Here is a 25871-nt window from a genome sequence, read left to right on the forward strand (position 1 = left end):
CTAATATATATTTATATATTTATTTATTTAAAAACATAATCATAAAACTGCCCCCTGGTGGCGAATATGTGTTTCGCTTCATCCTTGCGTTACGGTGGAGTGGGCGGAGCCTCGTGAATGACGGTTATTTTTTTCAAACGAGGAAGTGAAGTCAAGTCCGCCATTTCATCTTCTTCTTTATATCGGGTAAGTTATTATTTTAAAATCATATTTGTGAGATATTTGTCGTCAGGTAATGTTTTTATTTGTTAGAAAAGCCCCTGTTTTGAATATTGATAAAACTGTAACTTATATGTGGATAATATGGCTAATAACGGCTAAGAATGATGGCAGCCGTCAGTTCAGTAACGTTAATCTGTTACGTTAAGTTGATTGTGCTCGGGGTTTTAACAAATTCATTTAAGTTACATTTGTCCTTTTATTCGCTCGTCATTCCCAATTAAATGATCAATAAGACGTGTTATATGAAGAACAGCGTCGAAATGGGAGCTTGAATTAATGTATCATATGCTGGCCGTTTTATACAGTTGTAATTGGTGCCGGGTTCTGCTTTTGTACTGGTTTTAGCTCAAACACTGAACGAACAATCTCTTTTTGGTAAGTTACCGTTAATCCTAATGATCTTGATTTGCTTGTTAATGTGTGTTTTATCAAGTTTCAGCAAAAGTTTGCAGAGTAACGTTATGTGGTTCATGCTGGCCACTGTTGAGACTGGTCTGCATTAAAAAAAATTTAAAGCCAAAACGTTGGAAAAAAAATCCACAGTTGAAACATGATGTGTTAAATGACTTATGTAGGAAATTAATTCGCTAAAAAAGAAGGCTAAGTGTGTTATGAAATATTAAACCTTGTTAAAAAATAAAATAAATTGTGTTAAATAAGCTTAAAATCCATATCTTATGTTTTATATTACATCAAAACAGCCTGGAAACTGATTTGCACCATTAATCTTGTACATATGTATCAAGTCCAAACAAATGGTTTTGTGGCAAGTAAAAATAATATTTTTATAAATTGATTGTATTGTATTAATTTGTTACAGAAAAGAAAGGAATCATGCAAGGATGCAAGCTGAAGGAATGGACAACTCTTACATCCGTTCATTACTAATTGTTTGACTTCATCATCAAGCACACCAGGTACAATATTGTACATATTTTGAAACTTGTATATGTCAGACTGGTTGTTGGGTACTGAAATAATATATTTTATGTTTTATTTATTATTAAAATATATCAAGATTTATTGCTGCTATTTTATCACTGTGTGAGGTCATAGCTTATTTAAAAAAATCTATTATTAAAAAAAATCTAATTTGAAAGAAAGTCTAAATGTTTCCACAAGGTAATTTATTGAATTGTTTTCTGAAAAATTTAAAATTTGAAAGTATTGGTGAGCTGGAAAAACAGAGTCTGTTGACGTAACTTTTATTTTTATCTTAACTTTTTATTTTATGTCAAAAGTAGATTAATTTACCTTTTATCGCATGTTTAAGTTATAATTTCACAGTGAAAAATGTAAAAGAAAACCATTGAAAACAATGGCATAATGATTTTGCTTGTTCACAAGAGGTACTTGATTTATTTTTCCTGTAGTGATACATACGTTTTTAAGAAGAATGCTTGACACTTGAATTTTAAAGGGATAGTTCACCCAAAAATAATGACATTTTTATCCTCCACTTGTTTCAAAATATTTTTTTTGTTCTGTTAAACATAAACTCAGGCGGTGCGGTGGAACAGTGCATAGCTCTGTTGCCTCCCAGCAAAAATGTTTCTGGTTCGAGCCTCGGCTGGGTCAGTTGGCATTTCTGTGTGAAGTTTGTATGTTCTCCCCGTGTTGGCGTGGGTTTCCTCCGGCTTTCCCCCGAAAGACATGCGGTACAGGTGAATTGGGTAAGCTAAATTGTCCTTAGTGAATGTGTGTAAATGAGAGTGTATGGGTTTTTCCCAGTGATGTGTTGCAGCTGGAAGAGTATCTGCTGCGTAAAACATATGCTGGATAAGTTGGCTGTTCATTCCACTGTGGTGACCCCAGATTAATAAAGGGATAAAGCTGAAAAGAAAATGAATGAACACAAACCCAGTTTTTCCTACTATGTATATCAATAGTTACAGGTTTCTACCATTCTTCAAAATATCTGCTTTAGTGTTTAACAGATTTAAATTGATTTGAAACAAGTAGAGGATGAATAAATGGTGGCAGAATAGTAAACTATATCTTTAAATGTTTTATTCTGTATGTTATGTGTATTCATATTTGTCTTGTCTTTTGTCATATTGTCCTTCTAGCTCAGATTGTGATGGACCGGGAATGCGACACCAGTTACTCTTAAGTCAAGAACCAAATGAAGCTCCAGAGTACAGATTATGGAGGTATCTGAAGTTGAACTAACTGGAAGCAGGGAACCATACTAATAAAGTTCCTTAAGGTAAAAGCACCTGCTTTATTTTGATAGGAAGTATTTTTTATAGAGTTCTATTGTTTTATTCTTATTCTAATTTTATTTTATTCATATACTGAATGGAAGTCATTCAAATTTCACAACAAAGGATTAGCAGATTGAATATAAAATATAATGACATTTTAATACATTATTTCTTTTGGTTATTCTTTACATCTATATATGGGCAAGTATTTAATCAATGAAAATAATTTTAAACAACTTAACTAACCAAATTACTCTGTTGGACCCTAATATTTAAAATAGCAAAATCCTCAAACTAACACACACTCTTGTGAATGCATTCTCACATTCATACACTCAAAAACACATATTCATACAACAGTCTGTCTCAGTCTGACTCACACACAACATCCTCTCTCACAGATTTTTCTAGCAAACCTTCACCACTAGCTTGTCCTGTTACGCTGCTTTTATTTCAAACATTTTAGAGCATGATATAGTCCAGGTTTTTATCACTTTATCAAGTATTTTTTTCCATTCAGCAGGTTCCTTGTAAAGATGAACCCAGGGAAGGATCGAAAGTGGAGAAGACCAGATCAAGAAAGACCACATCAAGATCTGTGGTCAGTTCAAAGGTACTTTCACTAATTACCAAGATTTCAGACTATGAATTGATGGAGTAAACTTTGAGTGTCAGATCTTCCTAGCAAAAATTCTTCCCAGTGTCTTGTAGTAGAAGTGATGCAGTCAATCAAGTTTACATTATTTCGTAAATTGCTTTCCGATTTAATAAAAATATAATAACCAAACTTGATAAATGTAACAATTTTGATGAAAAGGGCATGTTTTACTAAAGCTTTTTGCACAAAGGCACCCCCATTTTGTAATATTGCTGTGTCTGACGTCACGGGGTTGGTATGCTGGAAACGTTTTTGAATGAGGTATTTGTATGATTTATACATAGTCTGTCTTAAAGCGTCACTAAATTGTACAGGCATTACAGATCAAAACAATCTGTTATTACATTTATCAAAATAAACAATAAGGCTCTTAAAACACTGCTTCGAAAAATGTAGAAAATGTAAAAAAAATATTTCAAATACCTCAAATGAAATGAAGTCATTTGTTTTATTATTTTTTAAATATATTTTTTTGTAAATTCATTTGTTTATAATTATGTAAAAAAAAAATCCAAGTACTATAAAAGTTATTTAAGCAACAAATTTGCCAGATTGTAAAGGCAGACACAGAATGAGCAAACAAGAAAAACCGTGTAAAATGTGTAAATAAAAGGCTACATTTTAAATTTTTTACATCTTTTCATCATATACAAAAAACCTTCCTAAGCTTGAAAATATATTTCCTTGAAATAAACTTCCTATTTTAGTGCAAATTTCTTTTTATGTAGTCTTGTAATTAAACAATTAACCCATTCAAACAAGTTTACACTTTAAAAAAGGTCTGTAATGAAAATCCGATTTTTTTTTTCAAATGTAACTAACTAAAATAGTACCATGTACTTTTACTCTGTATTAGTATTATTTACTAAAATTTGTTTTATTTTAGCAATGTAATAGTATTTCTAGTCCTTTAATTTAATGTAATTTTATTTTCAGTTCTCTTTCCATCTACGAAAACATAAAAAACAATAATTTCACAAGCACATTTAAAATAGGTTTAATACTATGAAATATTATATTAATATTATTATTTTATTTTTATAAATCGATAGGTAGGTTCTATGGAATGTTTTTATGTATTGCTGAGAATACATTTCAGGTGTTCAATACGTTGCTTGTCAGTCTTAAAAATAAAAATAGGTGCTTAAAAAAGTGCTTAAAAGTCTAATCGAGTTGTGCCTGTATGTACTCTGCAAACAGCACCTTTTAATTGTTGTCCTCCTATTTTCAGGATGTTTTGCATTGGACTGTTTTTTTTTTTGGCTTTGACCCTTGCTCGACCCTGACCTCACTCTTGGACTGCCCTGTTGGATTTTCAGTTTATTTAATTTAATTATTTATTTTTTTTGGTTCTGGGTGAATGCTAATAAATATTTAGTTGTAATTATATAAGTAATATGTTTTTGTTAAATATGCGATTTCTGTGTTTGTTCTGTCTACTCATACTTGTTTATCTTGTTTCTGTAATTATCATTTGTTTATTTGACCCCTGCCTCGCCTCTGATCTTGTATTTGGATTGCCCTTTATATATCTTTTTAATTATTGGTTCTGGCTATATGGCTATAAAATATTTGTTAATTTAATTAATATGCATTTTATAAAAAAATATATATATATTTTCTGTGTTTATTCTGTATCTATTTATCTAATTTGTATATACATTTGTGTTTGTATGTTCTTCTTATTCTGTATATCCACTTACCTAATTTTAACTTTTATATATATTTATTTGCATTTAATTTGTGATAATTCTGTATGCATTTATTTATCTAATTCATATATTTATTTGTATTGCATTGATCCATCTGTTGTTGTTGTTTTTTTGTATGCATCTATTTATATATTTTATATAAATTATATATTTGTATTTATCAATTTATATGCTTCCTTTAAAGCATTTTTTTAAATAAAGCAATTTAAACTAAGCATTCCTTTTAATGTGATTTATATAGCTACCAAATGTAGATGTGAGCCACATCTAACCCAAAAGTCAGCCGCAACTGAAACAGATCTGGGCCAGATCTGTGAAATTATATGGGCCGCGTCTGGGCCAGATCTGAGAAACTGCATGGGCTGCATGTGGGCCAGATTTGAGAATGTGCATGGGCCGCAGCTGGGCCAGATCTGAGAAAATGTATGGGCCACATCTGGCCCAGATATGGACCATGCTTTTTCTGAGATATGGCCCAGATCTGGTTCAGTTGTGGCTGACTTTTGAATCCTTATGTCAGCCACAATCAGGTTGAGTCATCGCCGTCATTCCGCGCGGTATGTGGGCCAGAAGAAAATGGGGGATGTGGGCCATATCTGGGCCAGATGTAATTTGCTATCTGGGTAGTGTGTCACTGCTGCTCATTCAACATGCGCGCGAACTGAACTCTTCTGAAAACACTCGCGAGGAAAGAGGCTGCACATCAACAGTCCACAGAGGTCAACAAAAACAAAACGGTCAGTAATCATCAGTTTTTTTCAAGTGCTTTGCATAAGCAACAATTTGTTTAACGGATGGTGCTTTTGAAAATTACGTTCGGAATCCTTAATGTTATGCGCTTTTATTTGCTATTTAACAAATGTACTTTTAACTTAATCTGTGATTTATTTTTTCGACGCAGATTATATGACTTAATGATCGTTCAGAACGAGAAAAGCGTTGTCTAGTTATACTGTATTGAGCTTGTATATGCTGCTACCTGGCATGTTAACCTGTTAAACAGATCTCTAAACGTACCCGCGGCTGAGGGTTTTTTAGGACCCAGCGGAGAGCTCAAGTGCGCGGCTTGAATACGCTTCATTCCCTCAAACTTACATTTGGAGATGATCGCTTTCAGCAGGTTAGTTGTTCTCTCTCTGGCAGAATAGCTATGCGCTGACTGCAACTGAATCCGACTGGAGGTCTAGTCGTAATAACTGGCAAATTGCGGGCTGAGTGACTTTTTATTGACAGAGGTTGGAGTTCTTATCAGTAAAGTATGTTCAGATGGCCGATAAGCAGTTGACAGACGTTTAGGAGAACCTGTGCGCTGCATTCAGTCAGTTGCTGGTGGAGTAAAATCTCTGGGACATGATCTAATCAGGATTCATTCACTGGATGCTTGCAGTCTGCAAAACTGACAAGGTGGGTTATTTTATTTTGTCCCTCGCATGTTGCATGAGGCTGAAGAGTGTTATCATCATCCATGTACAGGTATTTTCTCAGCATCCCTAGAGGAAATCAACTGAGGCAGGTAAAAAAAAAAACTTACAGTTGTGTAGCCTTGCCTATTATGAGTCGCGCTTTCGTGTGAATGATCGCTCAGGTGTTTTCTTGTCTTTTCCTTTCTTTGTTCAAATAAGTTATTTTATTTCTGACACCTCCAATTTAATTACGGCTAAATGACTTGATCGAATTGCATATATTTCCGTTAATCTATTCGTACAGTCATATTAATTAATCTTTTGTTGGTTTCGTATAAAGTAGTGCATATCACACATTCAATTTATCACCCTCAACTTGACACCAAGCTCATATTCTTTCATTACCTTTACGCCTCATGCGCGCGGGTGTTCCAGGTGCGACACTGCTTCACATATTGAAGATCAACACTGTTGTCTCTAAATGAAAATGTTTTGTCTAGTGCTGTCAGTAGCGAGGGTTTTTATACTCGCTCACTTTGCCTGTTGCACATTTTCCTCATTCAACCTTAGAAATGTCTTGAATATAGCAGAAAAAGGTGTGACTTGATATATCAGGATAATCTTTGAAATTTGGAAAATTGCCCTTTTCTATACTCCAATTAGTTAGAAAACCAAGTGCATTTAAGAACCCAGGAACTGATTCGGTTAACTGGAGAACCTTTTTATTAAGGGTTAATACCAAGATATTAATCTTAAAATGCTTAAAATGAGATATTTACTCATTCTAACATTAACATATTGTGTGTTAGGTTATATTTATAACGATATATATCATCATAAGAGTAACTGGCCATTAGGCGAACGTGCTGTGCCACTGTGCAACCTCTTTTGGTATAATTATAATATCATTATTTTAGTTTTGTAAAAACAAAGTTAAATAACTATATTTCATAATTGTAATATTTATATAACATAATATTGTCACCTTTATTTCAAAAAGCCAAGTATACTTTTTATATGGCTTTTTGTATCATTATTTAACATTTTGGGTAAAGATTTGGTATAGTTAAAATTAAAAACATCTAACTAAAAATAAAAAAATAAAAATAAAGGACGTTCAGGTTGATGGCAAGATGGTTTTCAAAAATCTTTGCACATTTTAGTCCCATAAAGATTATTCCTTTGATGGTATTTGTTCCTTCATCTGGAGCTCAGAACAGATATGTTATTTCAGTGGATCAAGTTTAATGGAAAGACATATATCTGTGTGATATTATATGTGTTGCGATATATCAGCTTGAGGATATGTGTGAGGGTGAACTAATCTTTGCAGTTCAGTTCATTATTTTTTTATTTTTTTTTTTGAGTGAAGATTGTCCACACCCTGAAAAATGGAACATTTTTATAACCAAACTAAATGATTTGTGATTAAACAGATGCGTAAAGCATATGACGCAGTATAAATTCACGCACAACTTCTACTCTCACTGGCAAAGCAATATTTTTAAAATCAAATTGAGACTATTCATATTTTAACGATGCAATTTTTATACCAAGTCTCTTAAACATAACCAACTGTAGATGAATCTCACAAGCATCACTGGCTCATTGGCAGTTGCTTCTCTCTTTACTGAAGCTCAACACAGAGATGTTACTTCGGTGGGTTAAACTGTAAAAGACTTGACTCTGTGTTAATCTCAGCAGTGTGACTGTACATGGGAATGTGAGTAGCACTTCAGACCACATGTCACTCTGTGTGTGTGTCAGAGCATGCAAACCTTTCAGGAAAGCGTCATTTAATTATGCATGTTTTTTTTGGAATGTGATGAATAAGGTCTGATGGGAAGCAAGCAGCAGGCTGAATTGCCATTAGTCATGGTAAGATTGATTTAGTCTCACATGTTTAGAAGAACATCCCAAGCCCAAAATGAATGATTAAATGAGTTTTTCTATAGATGCTTTACAGATCGTCATTTTACATTGATGTATGTGTTTATATGTATGTATGTATTTTCCATGTATGTGTATATATTGTATGCATGTATGTGTATGTATGTATGTATGTGTATATATGTATATATATATGTATGTGTGTATGTATATATACGTATATGTGTATGTATGTATATATATATATATATATATATATATATATATATATATATATTCTTTTTTCTTCTCTCTCTCTCTCTCTTTTCCCACATATGCAAGTGGGTGTTTGTGTATCTATGCCGAATTTATGATGGTAGTTGAGTTTGCTTGTTAAATTATTTGAGTGCCATTTGAGATGTTTAAATGAGTCATGTGACCGTAGTACTCAAAAGAGACTCTAGACGCACCTGATCACTGTTACCCTGATGAAGGCAGACTTCTGCCGAAACGCGTTGGTTTTTAGAGATCTAGCCATGTGAATAAAGGCTTTTTAATTTTTTCACTTTACTCGAGTGCCTTGGACTGATTCTTGTTGCAAACATCCCAAGCCCTTTTAAAGACTCTCTTTTGGAACCATGTAATCATTCTATTTGTTTTAGTGGATAAAATACTTTAAAATGCTCTTAAAACAGTTCTTTTACGTAATTTTGGCTGATAGAACCCGAAATAATTATTCATTGGCATGACTGTGAAAACTGCCTTTTGGAACTACTTTATTTTTATAAGTGTAGATATGTGCAATGCTTCGTTTTCTTACTGACATCATTAACACCATAGCAGATGCTAATCTGTCAGTTCAGAAACTGACAGAAAACAAAGCTTCACAACCTTAAAAAAGATTCCAGGGTGCTAAGCTATTAGGACTTGATTCAGTTTCAGCACCTGAACAGCTCCAGAGCCTTTGTGCACAAGTCTGCCATGTTAGACATATGGTAGTGTGTGTTTGAGAGGAAGAGGAGGGGGTTCAAGGAAAAAGCAGGGATGATCAAGGAATGTCAGTTAGTATTGACAGGCTGAGGAATAGCAAAGTTAGTGAAAAGACCACTGAATGAATAGAAGTGTCCACAGAGGTTTCACCGTGTACCCGAGAGGCTATAACCAATGTGAGCCGTGTGCTGTGAGTGTCCCATGACTTAAAAACACTTTGGTATGCTTCAGTTACCTGGAGAGTAAAATACAAGTGAACACAGGAGGGTGTTTTCAGAGATTCCAAGAAGAAAAAAAAGAAAAACGGAGAGATGAAAAAACTATCACTGCTGTTTTTCTTTCATTCCAAGACATATAGGACACTTGTAAAACATTCATGGTCCCTTTTTTTCATAGCGAAATGTCTTATTTTCTTGCTGTTGGAATCCACACTTATAAAAATGTGCGTTCCGCTCAGAAGATAAATATGAGAATTTTTTAAATGGAAATTATACCTCTTAAAGGACCAGCTCACTCTAAAATGGATGTTTATATTTATCATTTCAAACCTCCATTTTGTCTTTTTCAGAGGTTTTGAAGTCCCTGTTTTTATTAAAGTTTAATTATTTGGATTTTGAATCTTTCAAGGCTCACAAAAAAATCACAAAATAAGTATACACTTGATTATGAAAACAGTGTTAATAGAAATATGTGCTTCAGCAACACATTCTCACTCAGATGCCGCCCCAGGTACCGTTTTGGCATCGTTTTTTTTTTTTTTTTTTTTTTTTTAACGTGCTTGATCCTTCGATGCTTTTGGTATTTCTCATTATGCGTTGTGTGTATTTGCAAGATACAAATCATTTGAAATAAATAAATATTTTCAGAAATATTTTAGACCTACCCCATACCTAACCCTAAACCTACCAACTTCTGAACAACATAAATAAGCTGCAGGCAAATAAAAGTAGTCACATGTATTTATTCAATATAATCAAGTTAAGTTGCATTCCAAGTCCTGTAAAGCCATGATATGTATTTATGTGAAGAACGAAGTGATTCAGAAGTTGAAAATGATCTGGCTCCCGCTCGCACGTACCTTCCAATTCAAAAAGATGCTGCTGCCTATTAACGTGGCGTGTCTGGTCATGGGACACAGAGTGAGCCAATAGCATTAGACAACTGAAGCTCACTTGGAAAACCTGGAATAAACTGGAACTGTATTTATATCTGTCAGCTACATCCTGTGTTTTACATTGCCAAATAGTTTGGTTAATGCTAGAAGCTGGGAAAAATGCTTGTAAATATGTTCACAGTGGAACGAAAGTAAAATAGTTTTGGCTGTTTACTTTAGAAAAACTCACCAAAAAAATATTACCAAAAATGATATTTAATCACAGCGATAAACATGCAGATGCCTTTAGTGTCAGTAAATATATTCATCGCCAAATGTTTCTTAAGGACCCAGAACAACTGTGTAGGGCTATCCTAATCATCAAAGAGTGGTTGTTAAAGGGGTCAGAGCATCAATATGTGATGAGTCGGTAGTGAGATTTTTGTGACACCATAAAAATGTACTTATAAAAATACATTTAGCCTCAGTTTCTGGGTAAAATTAATGCTACAAGGCTGTATAACTCCAACAGCATTTGTGACTTTTTACACTAATGATATTATGGACATATTATTTACAAATAAAGTATTTTTTGTACTGTCTATTATTTGTAATCAAATACATTTGTCTCACCATATGGGCAAACATACAAACAAACATACCAAAAACATAACCTAAGTAGTGTATTTCAGAAATGCAAAAATGTATACAGTGCCCTCTAGTGGACTTGTCATCTGAAACGAGCAATGAAATGTATTTAAAGCAATGCATTGTACGCTTTGCTAACATGTTTGCAGAGTCACTTTTTTCCAATGAGTCTGAGATGAGTTATACATTATGTAAAATGTCCATAGTTTTTCACATCTTTAATTCAAGGGAGCTTGCGATTTCTCATTTAATGTTTCATGGGAGATTGCAAGTATTGAGCACTGCTGACTTACAGCAAGAAGGTCGCTGGTTCAAGTCCTGGCTGGGCCAGTTGACATTTCTGTGTGGAGTTTGCGTGTTCTCCCCAAATTCACGTGGGTTTCCTGCGGGTGCTCCGGTTTACCTCACAGTCCAAAGACATGAGCTATAGGTGAATTGAATAAATTGTCCGTGTGTGTGTGTGTGTGTGTGTGTGTGTGTGTGTGTGTGTGTTTGTGTGAGAGAGAGAGAGAGAATAAGAATGTGTATGGGTGTTTCCCAATACTGGGTTGCAGCTGGAAGGGCATCTGCCTTGTAAAATACTGAAACACTTGGTGGTTCATTCCGCTGTGGAAACCCCTTAAATAGCAAATAAGCCAAAGGGAAATTAATGAATGAAAATGTAAGTTCTAGTTTTTGTTACTTGAAATGAGTAATATACGTTATGTTACTACAATAAAAAAATCTACATTTTTTAAAAACTTTTTTATTTGCCATTTTGCCATTTGTTTTATTAAACATTTACTAAAATCTCATTCAATAAAATAAATTAAACTAAAATGAAGACTGTAAAAGTAAAATACCTTGTTACTTCAAATAAAAGAAATGCTAGCTTAAAATAATATGTAGTAAAAATGTTGTTAATTGATAAAAATTAATTTGTTATTAAAACCAAATATATAAAAAACTAATTAAATCAAAATGTCAACTTTTAAAACTTTTTCAATGATTAAATTAAATTAAATTCACAGTGGCACAGTGGGTAGCACAATCGCCTCACAGCAAGAAGGTTGCTGGTTTGAGCCTTGGCTGGGTCAGTTGGCATTTCTTTGTGGAGTTTGCATGTTCTCTCTGTGCTCATGTGGGTTTCCTCCGGGTGCTCCGTTTTCCCCCACAAGTCCAAAGACATGTGGTACAGGTAAATTGGGTAAGCTAAATTGTCTGTAGTGTATGTGTGAATGTGTGTGGTTGTTTCCCAGTGATTGGTTGTGGCTGGAAGAGCATCTGCTGCGTAAAAACATGCTGGATAAGTTGGCGGTTCATTCCGCTGTGGTGACCCCAGATTATTAAAAGCTGAAAAGAAAATTAATAAATTAAATAAAATTCATTCATTCATTCATTCATTCATTTTCTTTCCGACTTAGTCCCTTTATTAATCAGGGGTCACCACAGCGGAACGAACCACCTAAATTAAATTAAATTAAATTAAATTAAATTAAATTAAATTAAATTAAATTAAATTAAATTAAATTAAATTAAATTAAATTAAATTAAAACTTATGAAGGATACTTCTAAGGTGAACTATTTCTTCAAGATTAAAGATCTGGTATAATAATATGATATATTATTATCTACATCTAAAATTAGCATAATCCAACATACAGTATCAGTATATACCATGTTGATTAGGTGTTTTTGTAAATGCATCTCAAACCTCAGTGGCTAGAAAACCACTCCTGACCAATTTTGGAAAAACCCTCAATTTATTTGTGATGAGCTGGCGCTTCCACACTCTCCATTCATCTCTAGAAAATTCCAGGAAGCTCTCATTCCTCTGTTATCTCCCTCCGATGTATTAGTTTCCTCTCTAATGCAAGCCTGATAAGCTCACACTTCTCAAATTCCTAGTGTTAAGTGCATGGAAAAAAATTTCTCCCATCTCCACTGTAACCCAATCACGGGACTGGGAGTCTGAAGCTTTATCTGGATTAGGAGTGTGATAAAACACTTGTGTGATATCGGACCGCACCTTATCTACACCCTCTATCCATGACTGCCGCCTTTAACTTATCGCCCGTTCTTGCGCTTTAGAGCAGCCACTATTTCAGTCCTATTACTGACATTTTTTATGAAAGCCATGATGCTGACGGCTATACAGTAATGTCTTATTAATCACATCCTGCCCCGTGCCAGAGGCTGAACGTGGTAATTGGCTCCTTGTTAGACGTCAGCATGATTGACAAAGCACATTTACAGGCTGCTCTGTCTCATCTATCATAGCTCGTCCCCCAATTTGAGGGGGCACGGACCTAATCAAGTCAACCAATCACATCCCATCGTCAAGAATTCCTTATTTTGATGGATACGATGGAGGAGTGCATTTAGAGACCTGTTTTTTCATGCGTCATGTGCTTTTACCATTGATTTTAAATGATTGATAGTGACCGATACACTACAAAAGGGAAATGTTACTCTAAAGGACTTCTCTATAAAATGTACACACCTTTTTGATGTAGAAACAGAAGTTTAGAAAAACAATAGTTTCACACTGCTCCTTTCAATACGGTGAGGTTGTCACTAAGAACTTTAAAGTCACTATTAAACCATATGAACAAGCATCATAAAAGAAACATATTATGGCTTATTCACACAAAAAATAATGAAGATAAGTTTTAGCATCTGCAAATACTAACAAATGATACTTAAGCGATCTTTCATAGTATTTATCGATATATTTTATCAAAAATAAGACCACATGGAAAACAATTTCAAGAGTTCACACTTAAAAGGGGGAAAAAAGAAAAATAAGGCTAGATTAAATATATTAATTTATATTGGACACACATCTGCTACTTGTATTTGCTCCTGCTATACGTCCACAACTTCACACATTGGGTTAAATTAGGCTTTACAGTTTCCATGTTCAGTCCTTTTCTAGAAATCTTTTCAAGAAAAAGGAAGCAGCTTTACAACCTGTCATTTAATCAGAAGTTAAAGTCAAAGCCGAGCTGACAGCTAATCTTTCCTATGCTCAGCAAAACTTGCAAAAAATACCTCTGTATTCCTGCAACTGCAATATTTACACAAATATTTCTTATTCAAATCTTCAGCAACGCTATTCACTTTGTGAATTTGTTTTACAATTATTTACACCTTGACCGATTTTTGTATGACATGGCCCTTAAAAATACAATGTTCCTTAACCAGATGGTTTTTAAAGTTACTTTTAAAGAGAATGTTACTTCAGTCATGTTGTTGTAATGTTTTGAGAAGACTAGTAACATAATAAAAAAATAATAATAAATAAAAAAAAAAACGAAATCGTGAATTGGTCAAACTTTATAAAAAACCTAGATTTTTTTTTGCCAAATCGCCCAGCCCTACCTGAGCTCAAGAGATCCTTGAGTCCAGGGCTCCCTCCCTTTGCAGGGCGATTGGACGATATCAAAACTCCCCCGCAGCTGAGGCTAAGGTAAACTTCCTGAGAGCGAGACATCTAGTAAAAGAGACTCAGGTTCATTTTGTCTTGGGAGGAAACCCAAGACAAACCGGGGGGTAACCCACGCAGACACGGGGAGAACATGCCAGCTCCGCACAGAGATACCAGATGGTCCAGCAAGGAGCCAGAGCCATTGGAATTCTTGTTGTGAGGCAACAGCACTAGTCAATCCTGAGTTTAATATGTTAAATTTCACTTCAATGCGCTTTTGAGATTACTGTTGATTACTGATTACCTGTTGTGTCTATTTCTAAGCAACAATCAGCTGTGCTCTCCGAGGATCCACCACTGACAAACCTTTGCTGCTTTATTGGTACAGATTTAGAACAATTTTTAAAATTTTATTCCACAGGGCTGTTAAATGACAACCCGCCAAATGCGGGTAGATTTCAGGTTAGATAGACACCTTCACTAGCCACTTTGGCTGGTTGAAAATAATTTTTTAATTGTAGTTTTCTTAAAAGCAGGGTTCGACAATAAGGATGGCCCAATATTCGTGCAAATGTGATCTTAGAATCATCCAGCAGCATGACTGACAAATATAATTTTGTTCGTGCGGGAAAAAGAAAGCCGCTTGAATACCTAATGAGAGGATGATCACTCCCACCAACAGCTGATGTGATGCACGCGACTGTTTAAAACATGTACGCTCGACTGTTTAAAACACATGTGCGCTCCCGTTTCCTTGCTTGAAGCAACCATGCGTGAAAACGCAAGTAATGTGATCGGTTCTCTTTCAAATAGACAAAAAGTAATGTTCATGCACCCACTGTCTTGCTGCCCTGAAAAGCTCCAGATTGGTCTCCTTGTAAGCAGGAACGGTGGATATTAACTTCCCATTTATGTGCAGTTAAATGGTATCAGCTGTTTTTTTTTTTTTTTTTTATTCTTTTGTTAAATAAAAAGTATAGTATACAGCGATATTTTGCTTGTTTTGACATATTATTTAAAATATGTGGCTAAGAAATATATATATTTTTATTTTTAGTGTGATAAGAGATTAATTTGGTAAATCCTTTGAGCTCTAAAAAGTTGTGTAAAATAAAAAGTAATTACAACACTATGAAACAATGACCCATGTGCTCATGCTCACTAAGCAAGCTCATATACAACATATACAAAAAGTAAAATGAATGAGGAGGCATGTGGACATTCCATATTTATGCATATAAATTATATTTTCCCTACAACAAAATTCCGGCTATAGTGAAATTGTTGAGTGGCTGATGTTGGTAAGCTACTAGCCACACTGGCTGGTGATCAAAAAAGTCAATGTCAAGCCCTGATTATGTTGATGCATGTTCTTGAATCTATAATTATTTTAGGGAGATGCACAGCTAAATTAGCTCATTACAGATCTTTTGTTAATCCTGGAACAGCATTAGTGTTTAAAAACATGGTCTTGACCCTTTCCCAACACATAAACCTAAGCCTAACCATAACCTACCGAGAAGATCAAAAGCAGTGAGAAATAATTAGTGAATATGAATGTTGACATTAACAAATCCCCCAGGGTTAATTGGAATGTTTTAATTTTCCCAGGTGTGCATTATTATTATTATTTTTTTACGATTTAATCAGTTGCTTTATCACATAATTATAGTTATTATCTTTGGTGCAAACAGACATGCTGTATTCTAAATCTTCTGAAACCATATGATAGATCTGCAGGAGAAAGGCAGAGATTTATTAAAAGCCATTATTAATTCGTAATCAGCTTGTGCAGTACACCTTTCAAATCTCATTTCTGTTCATGTATATTCAAATGGTGGTTTTAAATGTGTGTCACACTAGGCTTGATGTCAGAGATGCCAAAGGTGACTGTTTCCTATGTCTTGTTTCTGATCTGAGTGTACCAAATTTGAATATATGCATATTTAAAAATGAGCACAAATGAGAATTAAGAACAGACAGATGGGAAATTGTTAGAGTACCAACTTAAAGGGATAATTCATCCAAAAATTAAAATTTACTCACTTTTTAAAAAACTTTTTCTAAACAAAAATTTTGCTATTGAAAACAAGATATTTTGAAGAACGTTACAAACCGGTAAGTAACCATTGTCTCCATAGTAGGAAAAGCAAATATTATAGAAGTCTGTAGTTACCGGTTTCTAACATTTTTCAAAATATCTTCTTTTGTGTTCAACATAAGAAAGAAAGTCAAACAGGTTTGTGACAAGTGAAGAGTAAATGATGACAGGATTGTAAGTTTTGGGTGAGCTGTCCATTTAAATTTCTTTCTGTTCTTTAAACAAATTTAATGGCACTACTTTAGAAGATTTAAATGCGGTCCTTGAATTACACAGAGCACTTTGATGAAACTTTTATGATGCTTTTCTGTCATATTTGAAGCTTGACAGCCCCTGGTCATGAGGGTGAGTCAAATCATAGCAGAAATTTCATTTTTGGGTGAACCTCTCCGACAGCTATTTCAACCTGGCCTGACCCTCAAAAATGTCTTTCATTTGCTGTAACCTGCTGTGGCCAGGTTAATTCAGTCCACTGCAATAACCCGTTTTTTACTTATATGAAATGAGTTACTTTTATGAAGAATATTTTAGATATGTGGACAGACATATTTTTTGCAGGTAGAGTCTCATATTGTGGCTATATTTTAAAAAGTTCTTCATTTTTGAGAGTTAGTTTTGTAAAAATAGCCTAATCTTTGTTTATTAATTAACAATAATCATTATTAATGGCACAGCATGCAATTTTCACTGCCTGTGGCCATGTATTCATGTATTCACATTCAAACAAATGTGTAGTTTAATGACGCAGTGACTGAGTGTGGATTTATGGAAGTTGTGGTCTCCATTACATCCCAGGTAGATTACATTTTCAGGACTCTATGTTTATGCATGAGCTTAAACAATCATAACTTATTATCATGGTGGTGTGAAGCAGAGTGTGGCTGAAAGCTGTCTAAGTGCTGTCTAATAAAAATACACAACACATTAAAGCGTAGTTGGTGTTTTCCTGTTTTCTGTAAAACCAAACGTGAAATCAGTTCATGTCACTAGTTCAAATTGGTTTAGTATTCTTCTGTATGTGTAAACATTTTAAGTACACTACCTGACAAAAGTCTTGTCGTCAATCACAGTTGTAAGAGCAACAAATAATAATTTGATCATGGGAAATACTAGTTGATTATTTAGAAAAGTGACAGAAGCTAGATTTTTCTGATGAATCATCTGTTGAGCTGCATCCCAATCATTCATTCATTCATTCATTCATTTTCTTGTCGGCTTAGTCCCTTTATTAATCCGGGGTCGCCACAATTTGGCCTACCCAATTCACCTGTATCACATGTCTTTGGACTGAGGGGAAAAACCGGAGCAGCCGGAGGAAACCCACACAAAGGCAGGGAGAACATGCCAACTCCACACAGAAATGCCAACTTAGCCGAGGTTCGAACCAGCGACCCAGCAACCTTCTTGCTGTGAGGCGACAGCACTACCTACTGCACCACTGCCTTGCCCCGCATCCCAATCATCACAAATAAAAATACATGAATCTGCATGGACCCAATATTCTCACAGAAATCAGTCAAGTTTGATGAAGGAAAAATCATGGTTCGTGGTTACATTCAGTATGGGCCGTGTGAGAGATCTGTTGAGTGGACGGCAACATCAACAGCCTGAGGTATCAAGACATTTGTGCTGCCCATTACATTTCAAACCACAGATTCTTCAGCAGGATAGTGCTCCTTCTCATACTACAGCCTCCACATCAAAGTTTCTGCAAGCAAAGAAGGTCAGTGTCATCCAGGATTGGCCAACCCAGTCATCAGTTAAAAACATTATTGAGCATATATGGGTAAAATGAAGGAGGAGGCATTATATATAATTAAAGGCATGATCATAGTTTATTTTGGTAAAATAAGTGTAATCTAGAGGCCTTTGCATTTCATACAAGCCACTTCTGATACCAAAAGTTATTATTTTTTGTTCCTAAAACTTGGATAGGAGACAAGATTTTTGTCAGGTTCTGTAGTGCATCTTCATGAAGACAAAGACATTTGTTCATTGACCATCTAGATATTTCCATATTGATCAAGTTGCAATTGTTGATGTAGACACCTGTGCCAACCCATCCAGTAATAGAGAGTATGGAGTTGAAGTCAGATGTGAAAGCACATTAACTATGGTATATTAGCAAGATGAAAGAATGAACATTATTAGTTCTTGAAAAAAAAAAAATAATAATTGTACAATTTCTTGGAATGTATCACACTTTTCAATCATGGAAAGACATCACTGAAACACCTTTTAAACTATTTGTCACTACATGACAAACATGGGAAATCAAATAGTATGAAGAGGAGTGTTTTGCTGAGCATATGACTATAAAAAAGCTGAAAAAAATGAAGAAACCACCTCAGGTTTTTCCAATTTATATGGATGTGTTGGATTCTCTATAGGTATAGCATCTGTTTATTCTATATGTCTGATTTCATATAAAATATTGCCATTTGGAGCAATTTAGATTTTTAGACAATGCAATTTAGTCAAAATAGAAAATATTTTTATTTGTTGTGTTTGAAAATTAGGGTTAATTTGTATATTCTACCAAATATTGTTTTTTTTTTTTACTCTTCTGAAGTTAAAACATTAGTATTATTTAAAAATTAGAAAAGTTAATATTAATTGATTAATCTAATAACCTTTTTTTTTAATTCAAAGACACATTGTATACATATCCATATTGTAATTCAAGGGAAACTGAGAAACATGCAGTATGAAACATGCAGTATATATATATATATATATATATATATATATATATATATATATATATATATATATATATATATATATATATATATATATATAAAGAGCATCTGAAGAAAAAATCCTTTGCACTAGTAATAAGGGCTTCAGAATCTGACATTAAAATGCCTATGAAGTCCATTAAGGTCTATGAAATATAAAATATGCATACCATTTCTATATCTAGCAAAATTATTGACCTGTTTCTGCCTCACACGCAAACTGAATCCCTGAAATCTCAAACTGCCAAGAGACTATGGAGAGATGTGCAGACGTAAGACGTCCGGTTTGTGCCTTGCAGGGATGTTTGGCTATTTGTCTTCCTTAATAAGCAGGTATTTTTAGGACATTTCTCTATGAAGTCCGTCTCGGCTATAGAAAACACTTGACCTGCACCTCCTCACCTTTTCCACCAGGCTCCTCGTTATTTGCACAACACCATTTCTAAAAGCTGACACACTCTCGTTTCCCTCTCTTTTTCTTCTCATCCCCACAGACTTCAGAAAGTACACAGGGAAATGGCGATGGACAGCCGGATGATCCGAAATGGCCTCCACTAATGGCGTCAAGAAGGAATTAATACCACTCATTCACACCGGTGACCCACAGCTTTGTCAAAACACGTTCAAGCAACACAATCAGATGAAAGGAAACAAACAAATGAAATTAAAGCAGCTTAAAGAAGCAGAGTCAAAGCTGGCACAGATGCTGGCCTCTTTCCCCCTTTAAAGTTGAGTTTTGCGGTCTGCCTCATCACCCTCTGCCAGCTTATTGTTTATCAGACTCTGTTTAATGAGGCATCAGAAGAAAGCCGCAACCATGCATTTTCTGCTAGCGTTTGTACTACAGGCCCTGTGGGTGAATTGGTGTCACGCCACACAGCATTACCTGGCCTCGTGGGGGCATTATGATGTTTGTAAGTCTCAGGTACATGCTGAGGATCGCCTAGCCTGGCATTACATGGCCTGCCAGCCTGAAGCCACTGATATGACCCAATACCTGTCTATGGTGTCTTTGGATCCACCCAATATCACCTGCGGAGACCCACCTGAGATGTACTGCGCACTGGTGAGTTTACATTTTTGTATTGTTTATTTTTCTTTAATAATCGTTTTACTGGTGTATTAATCTATATGACAACATCAGGCGCCAAGCCATACTACTTTGGTATTACTATCTACTTTTGGTATTTTTGTACTTCTTTATTATACATGTCGTGCAGTCAATTTCTTGTATAGAATTACTTGTATACATGAATCTTCTTAGTTTTTTCTCTTCATAGATAATGAAATAAGTGACTCTTAAATCAATATTTTTGTCTATTTATTTATTTAAATTTATTCTTTATTTTATATGGTGGCCAACAAAACACGAACACATTTTAAACATACTGCATTTTCTCACAACGCAAACAAATTAATAAAACGCGCTGCATTTTCTCACAATGCAAACAAATTAATAAAATGCGCTGCATTTTTTCACAATGCAAACAAATTAATTAAATGAGCTGCATTTTCTCATAATGCAAACAAATTAATAAAACATACTGCATTTTCTCACAACGCAAACAAATTAATAAAACATACTGCATTTTTCTCACAATGCAAACAAATTAATAAAATGCGCTGCATTTTTCTCACATCGCAAACAAATTAATAAAATGCACTGCATTTTTCTCACAATGCAAACAAATTAATTAAATGAGCTGCATTTTCTCATAATGCAAACAAATTAATAAAATGCACTGCATTTTCTCACAATGCAAACAAATTAATAAAACATACTGCATTTTCTCACATCGCAAACAAATTAATAAAATGCACTGCATTTTCTCACAACGCAAACAAATTAATAAAACACACTGCATTTTTCTCACAATGCAAACAAATTAATTAAATGAGCTGCATTTTCCCATAATGCAAACAAATTAATAAAATGCACTGCATTTTCTCACAACGCAAACAAATTAATAAAACACACTGCATTTTTCTCACATCGCAAACAAATTAATAAAATGCACTGCATTTTCTCACAACGCAAACAAATTAATAAAATGCGCTGCATTTTCTTACAACGCAAACAAATTAATAAAATGCGTAGCATTTTCACACACAACACTTTCACACAGAACACAACGAAAATGTTTCAAGAGGACCTAAAAACGTAAGGGATGGTGCTGTACCGTGTCTATTGCTCAGTGAAGTTGTAGGTGATCTTTGAAAGGTGAGTTCTTTGTTTGTTTATTTTAATTTCATGATTCCCTTGTCTTTTGAATTTTATTAGTCTAAATAATTTTTTTGAAGACATTTCTGTTGTGTTCTGTGATATTTAAAAAGTGTTATGAGAAAGCATTTTGTATTTTCGTAAATTCTTTGCATTGTGAGAAAATGCAGCACATTTATTAATTTGTTTGTGTTGTGTGAAAATGCAGCGTTTTAAAAAAAAAAAATGTGTTTGTGTTGTGAGGATTTGCAACACATGTGCTGTCCAAAGGATGAAGGTCTTTTCTTAAATATTTCTTAAATTGCAGCATGTTAAACTCTCTCAGCCACCATAATTTTTCTTGATACATAGCTACAAAATAATTAGTTTGAAATCTATATAGGTGACTTTTGAGAAATGTTACAAAATATATATTTTTTAATAAATGCTGAAATAATTTAATAAAAAACAACATATAATGGTTTCTATAAAACTAATAGTAATAATAACAACAAAACAACTAATCAATAACAATGATACTAAATACATTATTCAGTACACTGACGCATGAATTAAAAAAAAAACAAAAACAAATTACAAATTTGACAAATTATTGACCTCAAATGTTTCATTGATAATAAGATTGGCCTTTGCTTGCACTTAATTGCACTTAATTATTTCAAAGAAATTTGATATTTTTGGGGTGGCACGGTGGCTAAGTGGGTAGCCTCACAGCAAGAATGTTGCTGGTTCAAGTCCCAGCTGGGTCAGTTGGCATTTCTGTGTGTTTGCATATTCTCCCTGTGTTCGTGTGGGTTTGCTCCGGGTGCTCCGGTTTCCCCAACAAGTCCAAAGACATGTGGTATAGGTAAATTTTGTAAGCTAAATTGTCCATAGTGTATGTGTGTGAATGAGAGTGTAGGGTGTTTCCCAGTGATGAGATGAAGCTGGAAGAACATCCACTGCCCGTAAAACATGTGCTGGATAAGTTGGCAGTTCATTAGGCTATGGCAACCCCTGATGAATAAAGGGACCAAGCCAAAAAGAAAATGAATGAACGAATGAACATATAATGGTTTCCACAAAACTAATAAACACTGCCTTTTTAATACCAGTAATAATAACAACATAAGAACAAATCAATAACAATGATACATACATACATACATACATAAATAAATAAATAAATAAATAAATAAATAAATAAATAAATAAATAAATAAATAAATAAATATATGGGGTGGCACAGTGGGCAGCACGATCGCCTCACAATAAGAAGGGCACTGGTTCAAACTCGGGTTGGGTCACTTGGCATTTCTGTGTGGAGTTGCATGTTCTCCCCGTGTTTGCCTGGGTTTCCTCCAATCACTAAGGTTTCCTCCGCAGTCCAAAGATGAGCGGTACAGGTGAATTGGATGAGCTAAATTGGCTGTAGTGTATGTGTGTGAATGCAAGAGTGTATGGGTGTTTCCAATTACTGGGCTGCAGCTGGAAGGGTATCCGCTGTGCAAAACATATGCTGGATAAGTTGGCAGTAAATGAATGAATAAATAGCGATACATGTTATAGTTTTTTAAATAATTAAATAATTCAGTACACAGACGCTTGAATTAAAAACATTTTTACAAATGATTGACCCTAATGTTTCATTGATAATGAAATATACATAAGATTGGCTATAATTGTTCTTAATTTGTTCAAGTAAATTAAATATTTGGGCAAATTAACCTCAAGAGAGGAAGTAAACAGTGTAAACTTTAATACTCATAGCATGTTATAGATGTTACTCCTTTTTTTGTTCTTTTTTTTCTGATTTGTAAAGGTGTACAGCAAAGACTGCATACGCTAAGGATGGCAAGGTCATAGTATGTTCTTAAAATATTAATCTATTTCATGCTCACTGAGTTCACAACATATTCTGTGAAGATTTCACAGATGGTCAACAGAACTGCAGAAAGGTGCTGGTACGCTTGTGTGATGTGCACAGTAAATATTAATGTTGCATACAGTATCTGTTTAATTATAATTTCGTCTTCTGTATATTTTTGTGAAGACACAAATCTTTACAATTTCAATGACATTTACACTAAACTATGGATCAGCAAAATGAGAACGAAAGACTCTTATCATGTTGAGCGAAAGATCACCTGATATAAGTGGAACGTCAATTATTTAAAGTGTTGAAGGTAATGTATTTTATTCATGAGAGGCTTTATTCAGAAGCGCATTGAAAAAAATGTGTCAAGCAGTAAAAAACTGTCAGAAATCAGTATGAGGCAAACTGACCCTTCATAGACCTGAAATTATGAGCTATTGAGTTGAACGCTTAGTAATTAAAAACAATAATTTGCATGTCATTTAAGCATTTTATATTTTACTATTACTATACATTTATATAGCTTATATCATCACTTTTTTTGGCCAAACCATTGACACAAAATTGTTCTGGGCTAAACAAGGCTAAACTTGGGTTGATAATACAAATCTAATAGACATCTTGGAATAGCCAAAAACTAGACTTGTCGTCAAATAGACAGATTAGTAAAAACTTTATATGTGTAGTCATTCATTTCTTTTTATTTTAAGACTAGTCTAGTTGTGGCCTATTCTTAGACGTTTATTCGATTTTCTCTGACAGCCCAAATTTATGACATTAGCTGCGTCCCAAATCGCATACTTATGCACTAGTCTTTGCCATTTTGTAGTATAAATAGTGCAAGGAGTGTGTTCACACTGAAAAATCAAAAAATAATAAGTGCACTTTAATTACCCGGATGATGTACTCATTCAGCCGCTAGTGTGGAGTGTGAAGTGTGGAATGATGGACACTTCACGCACTCAACAACCGCAGGTTTACTTATGTAGCGGAAGGGGCGGAGCTATCAGAGGCACTTGTTGAATAACTTTATTTATTTTGGATGGTGAAAGCAAAATTCTCCTACGAGAGTGATTATAGCGGCTACCGATGGTGAATGCGGTTATTCTCATGGCAGGTATTATTTGATAATTTGGTTGTTTATTTCACTGATTTGGCAACCGTCAATATACTAAACCTGAGCACCCGGAGGAAATCCATGTTAACATGGGGAGAACATGTAAACTCCACACAGAAATGCCATTGCTGGAACCAGTGATCTTGTTGTGAGGTGACCGGGCTAAACACTAAGCCACCGTATTGCCTAGAAAAGTAAACAATGTAAATTTTGATTTCACACAGACGTTAAGGATCACTGTGCAGCCATTTAAACGTCAGCCACTATTTTCCAAACCATATGTTTTTACCAATATGATAGCAAGACGAGTTGCTTTAATAACATAATTTAATAGAGGCCACAACAATTATGTTATAAACATGCATAAAAAAAGATCGTAGAACATTATTTCACTTCTATTTTGCCAAGCTTTCTGTGTCTATAAAATCATTTTTGTGCTTTTTTTAAATCTGATTCAGACACCAAAACACTTTGACCCACACATAACATAACTACCACAATGTGCATCTCACACTGCATAATTAAAACCACACACAGCTTGTCACAAAATACCATTTCTGTTTCTTCATGACCGTAATCTGACCACGAACCGACAGTCAGTCTAATAGACGTCAGCATTATGGCAGTGCCAAGCGTCAGGTCGCTCTGCCCAGTGTAAGGTCAACATCATTTGAGGTAACAAGCCAGTCATGAAGGACCGAGTTGATCTCATCTTCACCATCTTAACAATGAGAGCTGTTTCTTTTTTTTTTTTTCAATCATGCCTTGGGGGAAAGTAAGGTTGGGGAAACAGCGGTGTCATGTAACAGCAATGAGGAGTTATGTGTTAAGTGCAGCGCTCAAGGGCACAATAGCTATGCTCGGTGGTTGGTGCTACAGAACACAGAGTATCTCGTTACTCAGCAATATTTTCACTTGATGCCTCATTAGGCTTTTTATAGCGGGAGGCGAGTGCAATATTTCTGATATAATTACACAGTTAAACTAATTTACTAACTCCACGCCATGGCTTCAATCCATTAAAAGGTTCAATCAGTTGTGTTCGCTAAGAAGCTTAAACTTCCTGGCATGATCAAATATGATAAAGGGAAAAAAGGAACGGCAGATGGTTAATTTAAGATGCTATCAAATTTTTATGAGTAACCCCCCCCCCTAATGTGCGCTAGAAGAACACAGATGACTGGTGTAAAGTAAACAAGGAGATAAAGCACTGCTGTGGGCCTCATACCGACATGCTCAACAATTCACCTTGTGTCCAACATAAATTTGATCAAATTTATACTTAGAGTGGCAGTAAAGAGGGCTTTCTGTGACGAATAGTTTTTATTGTTGGATAATATATCTATTTTTTTTTTACTTATGGACCATACCCCTAAGCATAAATGTATTTGGAAAACGTTATACACTGTAAAAAATCCATTGGGCTGGGGTGCCAGAAAAAAAAAATCATAAAATAACAGTCGTTAAATGACAGAAATTTACAGTAAAATAACAGACGAGGAAATTTCCTTAAATTTAAATTTCTGGTAAATTTCAGAAATTTAACGTCTGTTATTTTACAATAAATTTCTGTAATTTAACAGCCATTATTTAAAAAACATTTCCGGCACCCTAACCCTGAAAA

At 34.5% G+C, this 25871-nt stretch overlaps 1 protein-coding gene and 1 long non-coding RNA gene across 4 annotated transcripts in view; both read left to right on the plus strand.

Annotated features, from left to right (window-relative positions):
• Nucleotides 1–122: 122 nt before the first annotated feature.
• Nucleotides 123–5013, plus strand: LOC147846314 (uncharacterized). 2 transcript variants are annotated; one of them, XR_015478328.1, is made up of 5 exons: nt 123–186; nt 1043–1139; nt 2292–2431; nt 2950–3042; nt 4319–5013. It is a non-coding gene; the product is annotated as an uncharacterized LOC147846314 (long non-coding RNA). The 2 variants fall into 2 exon arrangements; XR_015478329.1 differs by having other exon boundaries at nt 2953–3042.
• Nucleotides 5014–5423: 410 nt separating this feature from the next.
• Nucleotides 5424–25871, plus strand: part of ntng1b (netrin g1b) — a 164785-nt gene continuing 144337 nt past the window's right edge. Inside the window, exons 1-2 of one of the 2 annotated variants that reach the window (XM_087240585.1) lie at nt 5424–5536; nt 19549–20120. In XM_087240585.1, coding sequence (XP_087096711.1) covers nt 19845–20120 — 276 coding nt within the window. In that variant the 5' untranslated portion in view covers nt 5424–5536; nt 19549–19844. Of the gene's footprint in view, nt 5537–5892; nt 6204–19548; nt 20121–25871 lie in introns of those variants that run through there. The other variant, XM_087240584.1, reaches the window with a different exon arrangement.

This window comes from Danio rerio, chromosome 2 (genome assembly GCF_052040795.2).
Source record: "Danio rerio strain M-AB ecotype USA chromosome 2, GRCz13ab, whole genome shotgun sequence".
NCBI lineage: Eukaryota > Metazoa > Chordata > Actinopteri > Cypriniformes > Danionidae > Danio > Danio rerio.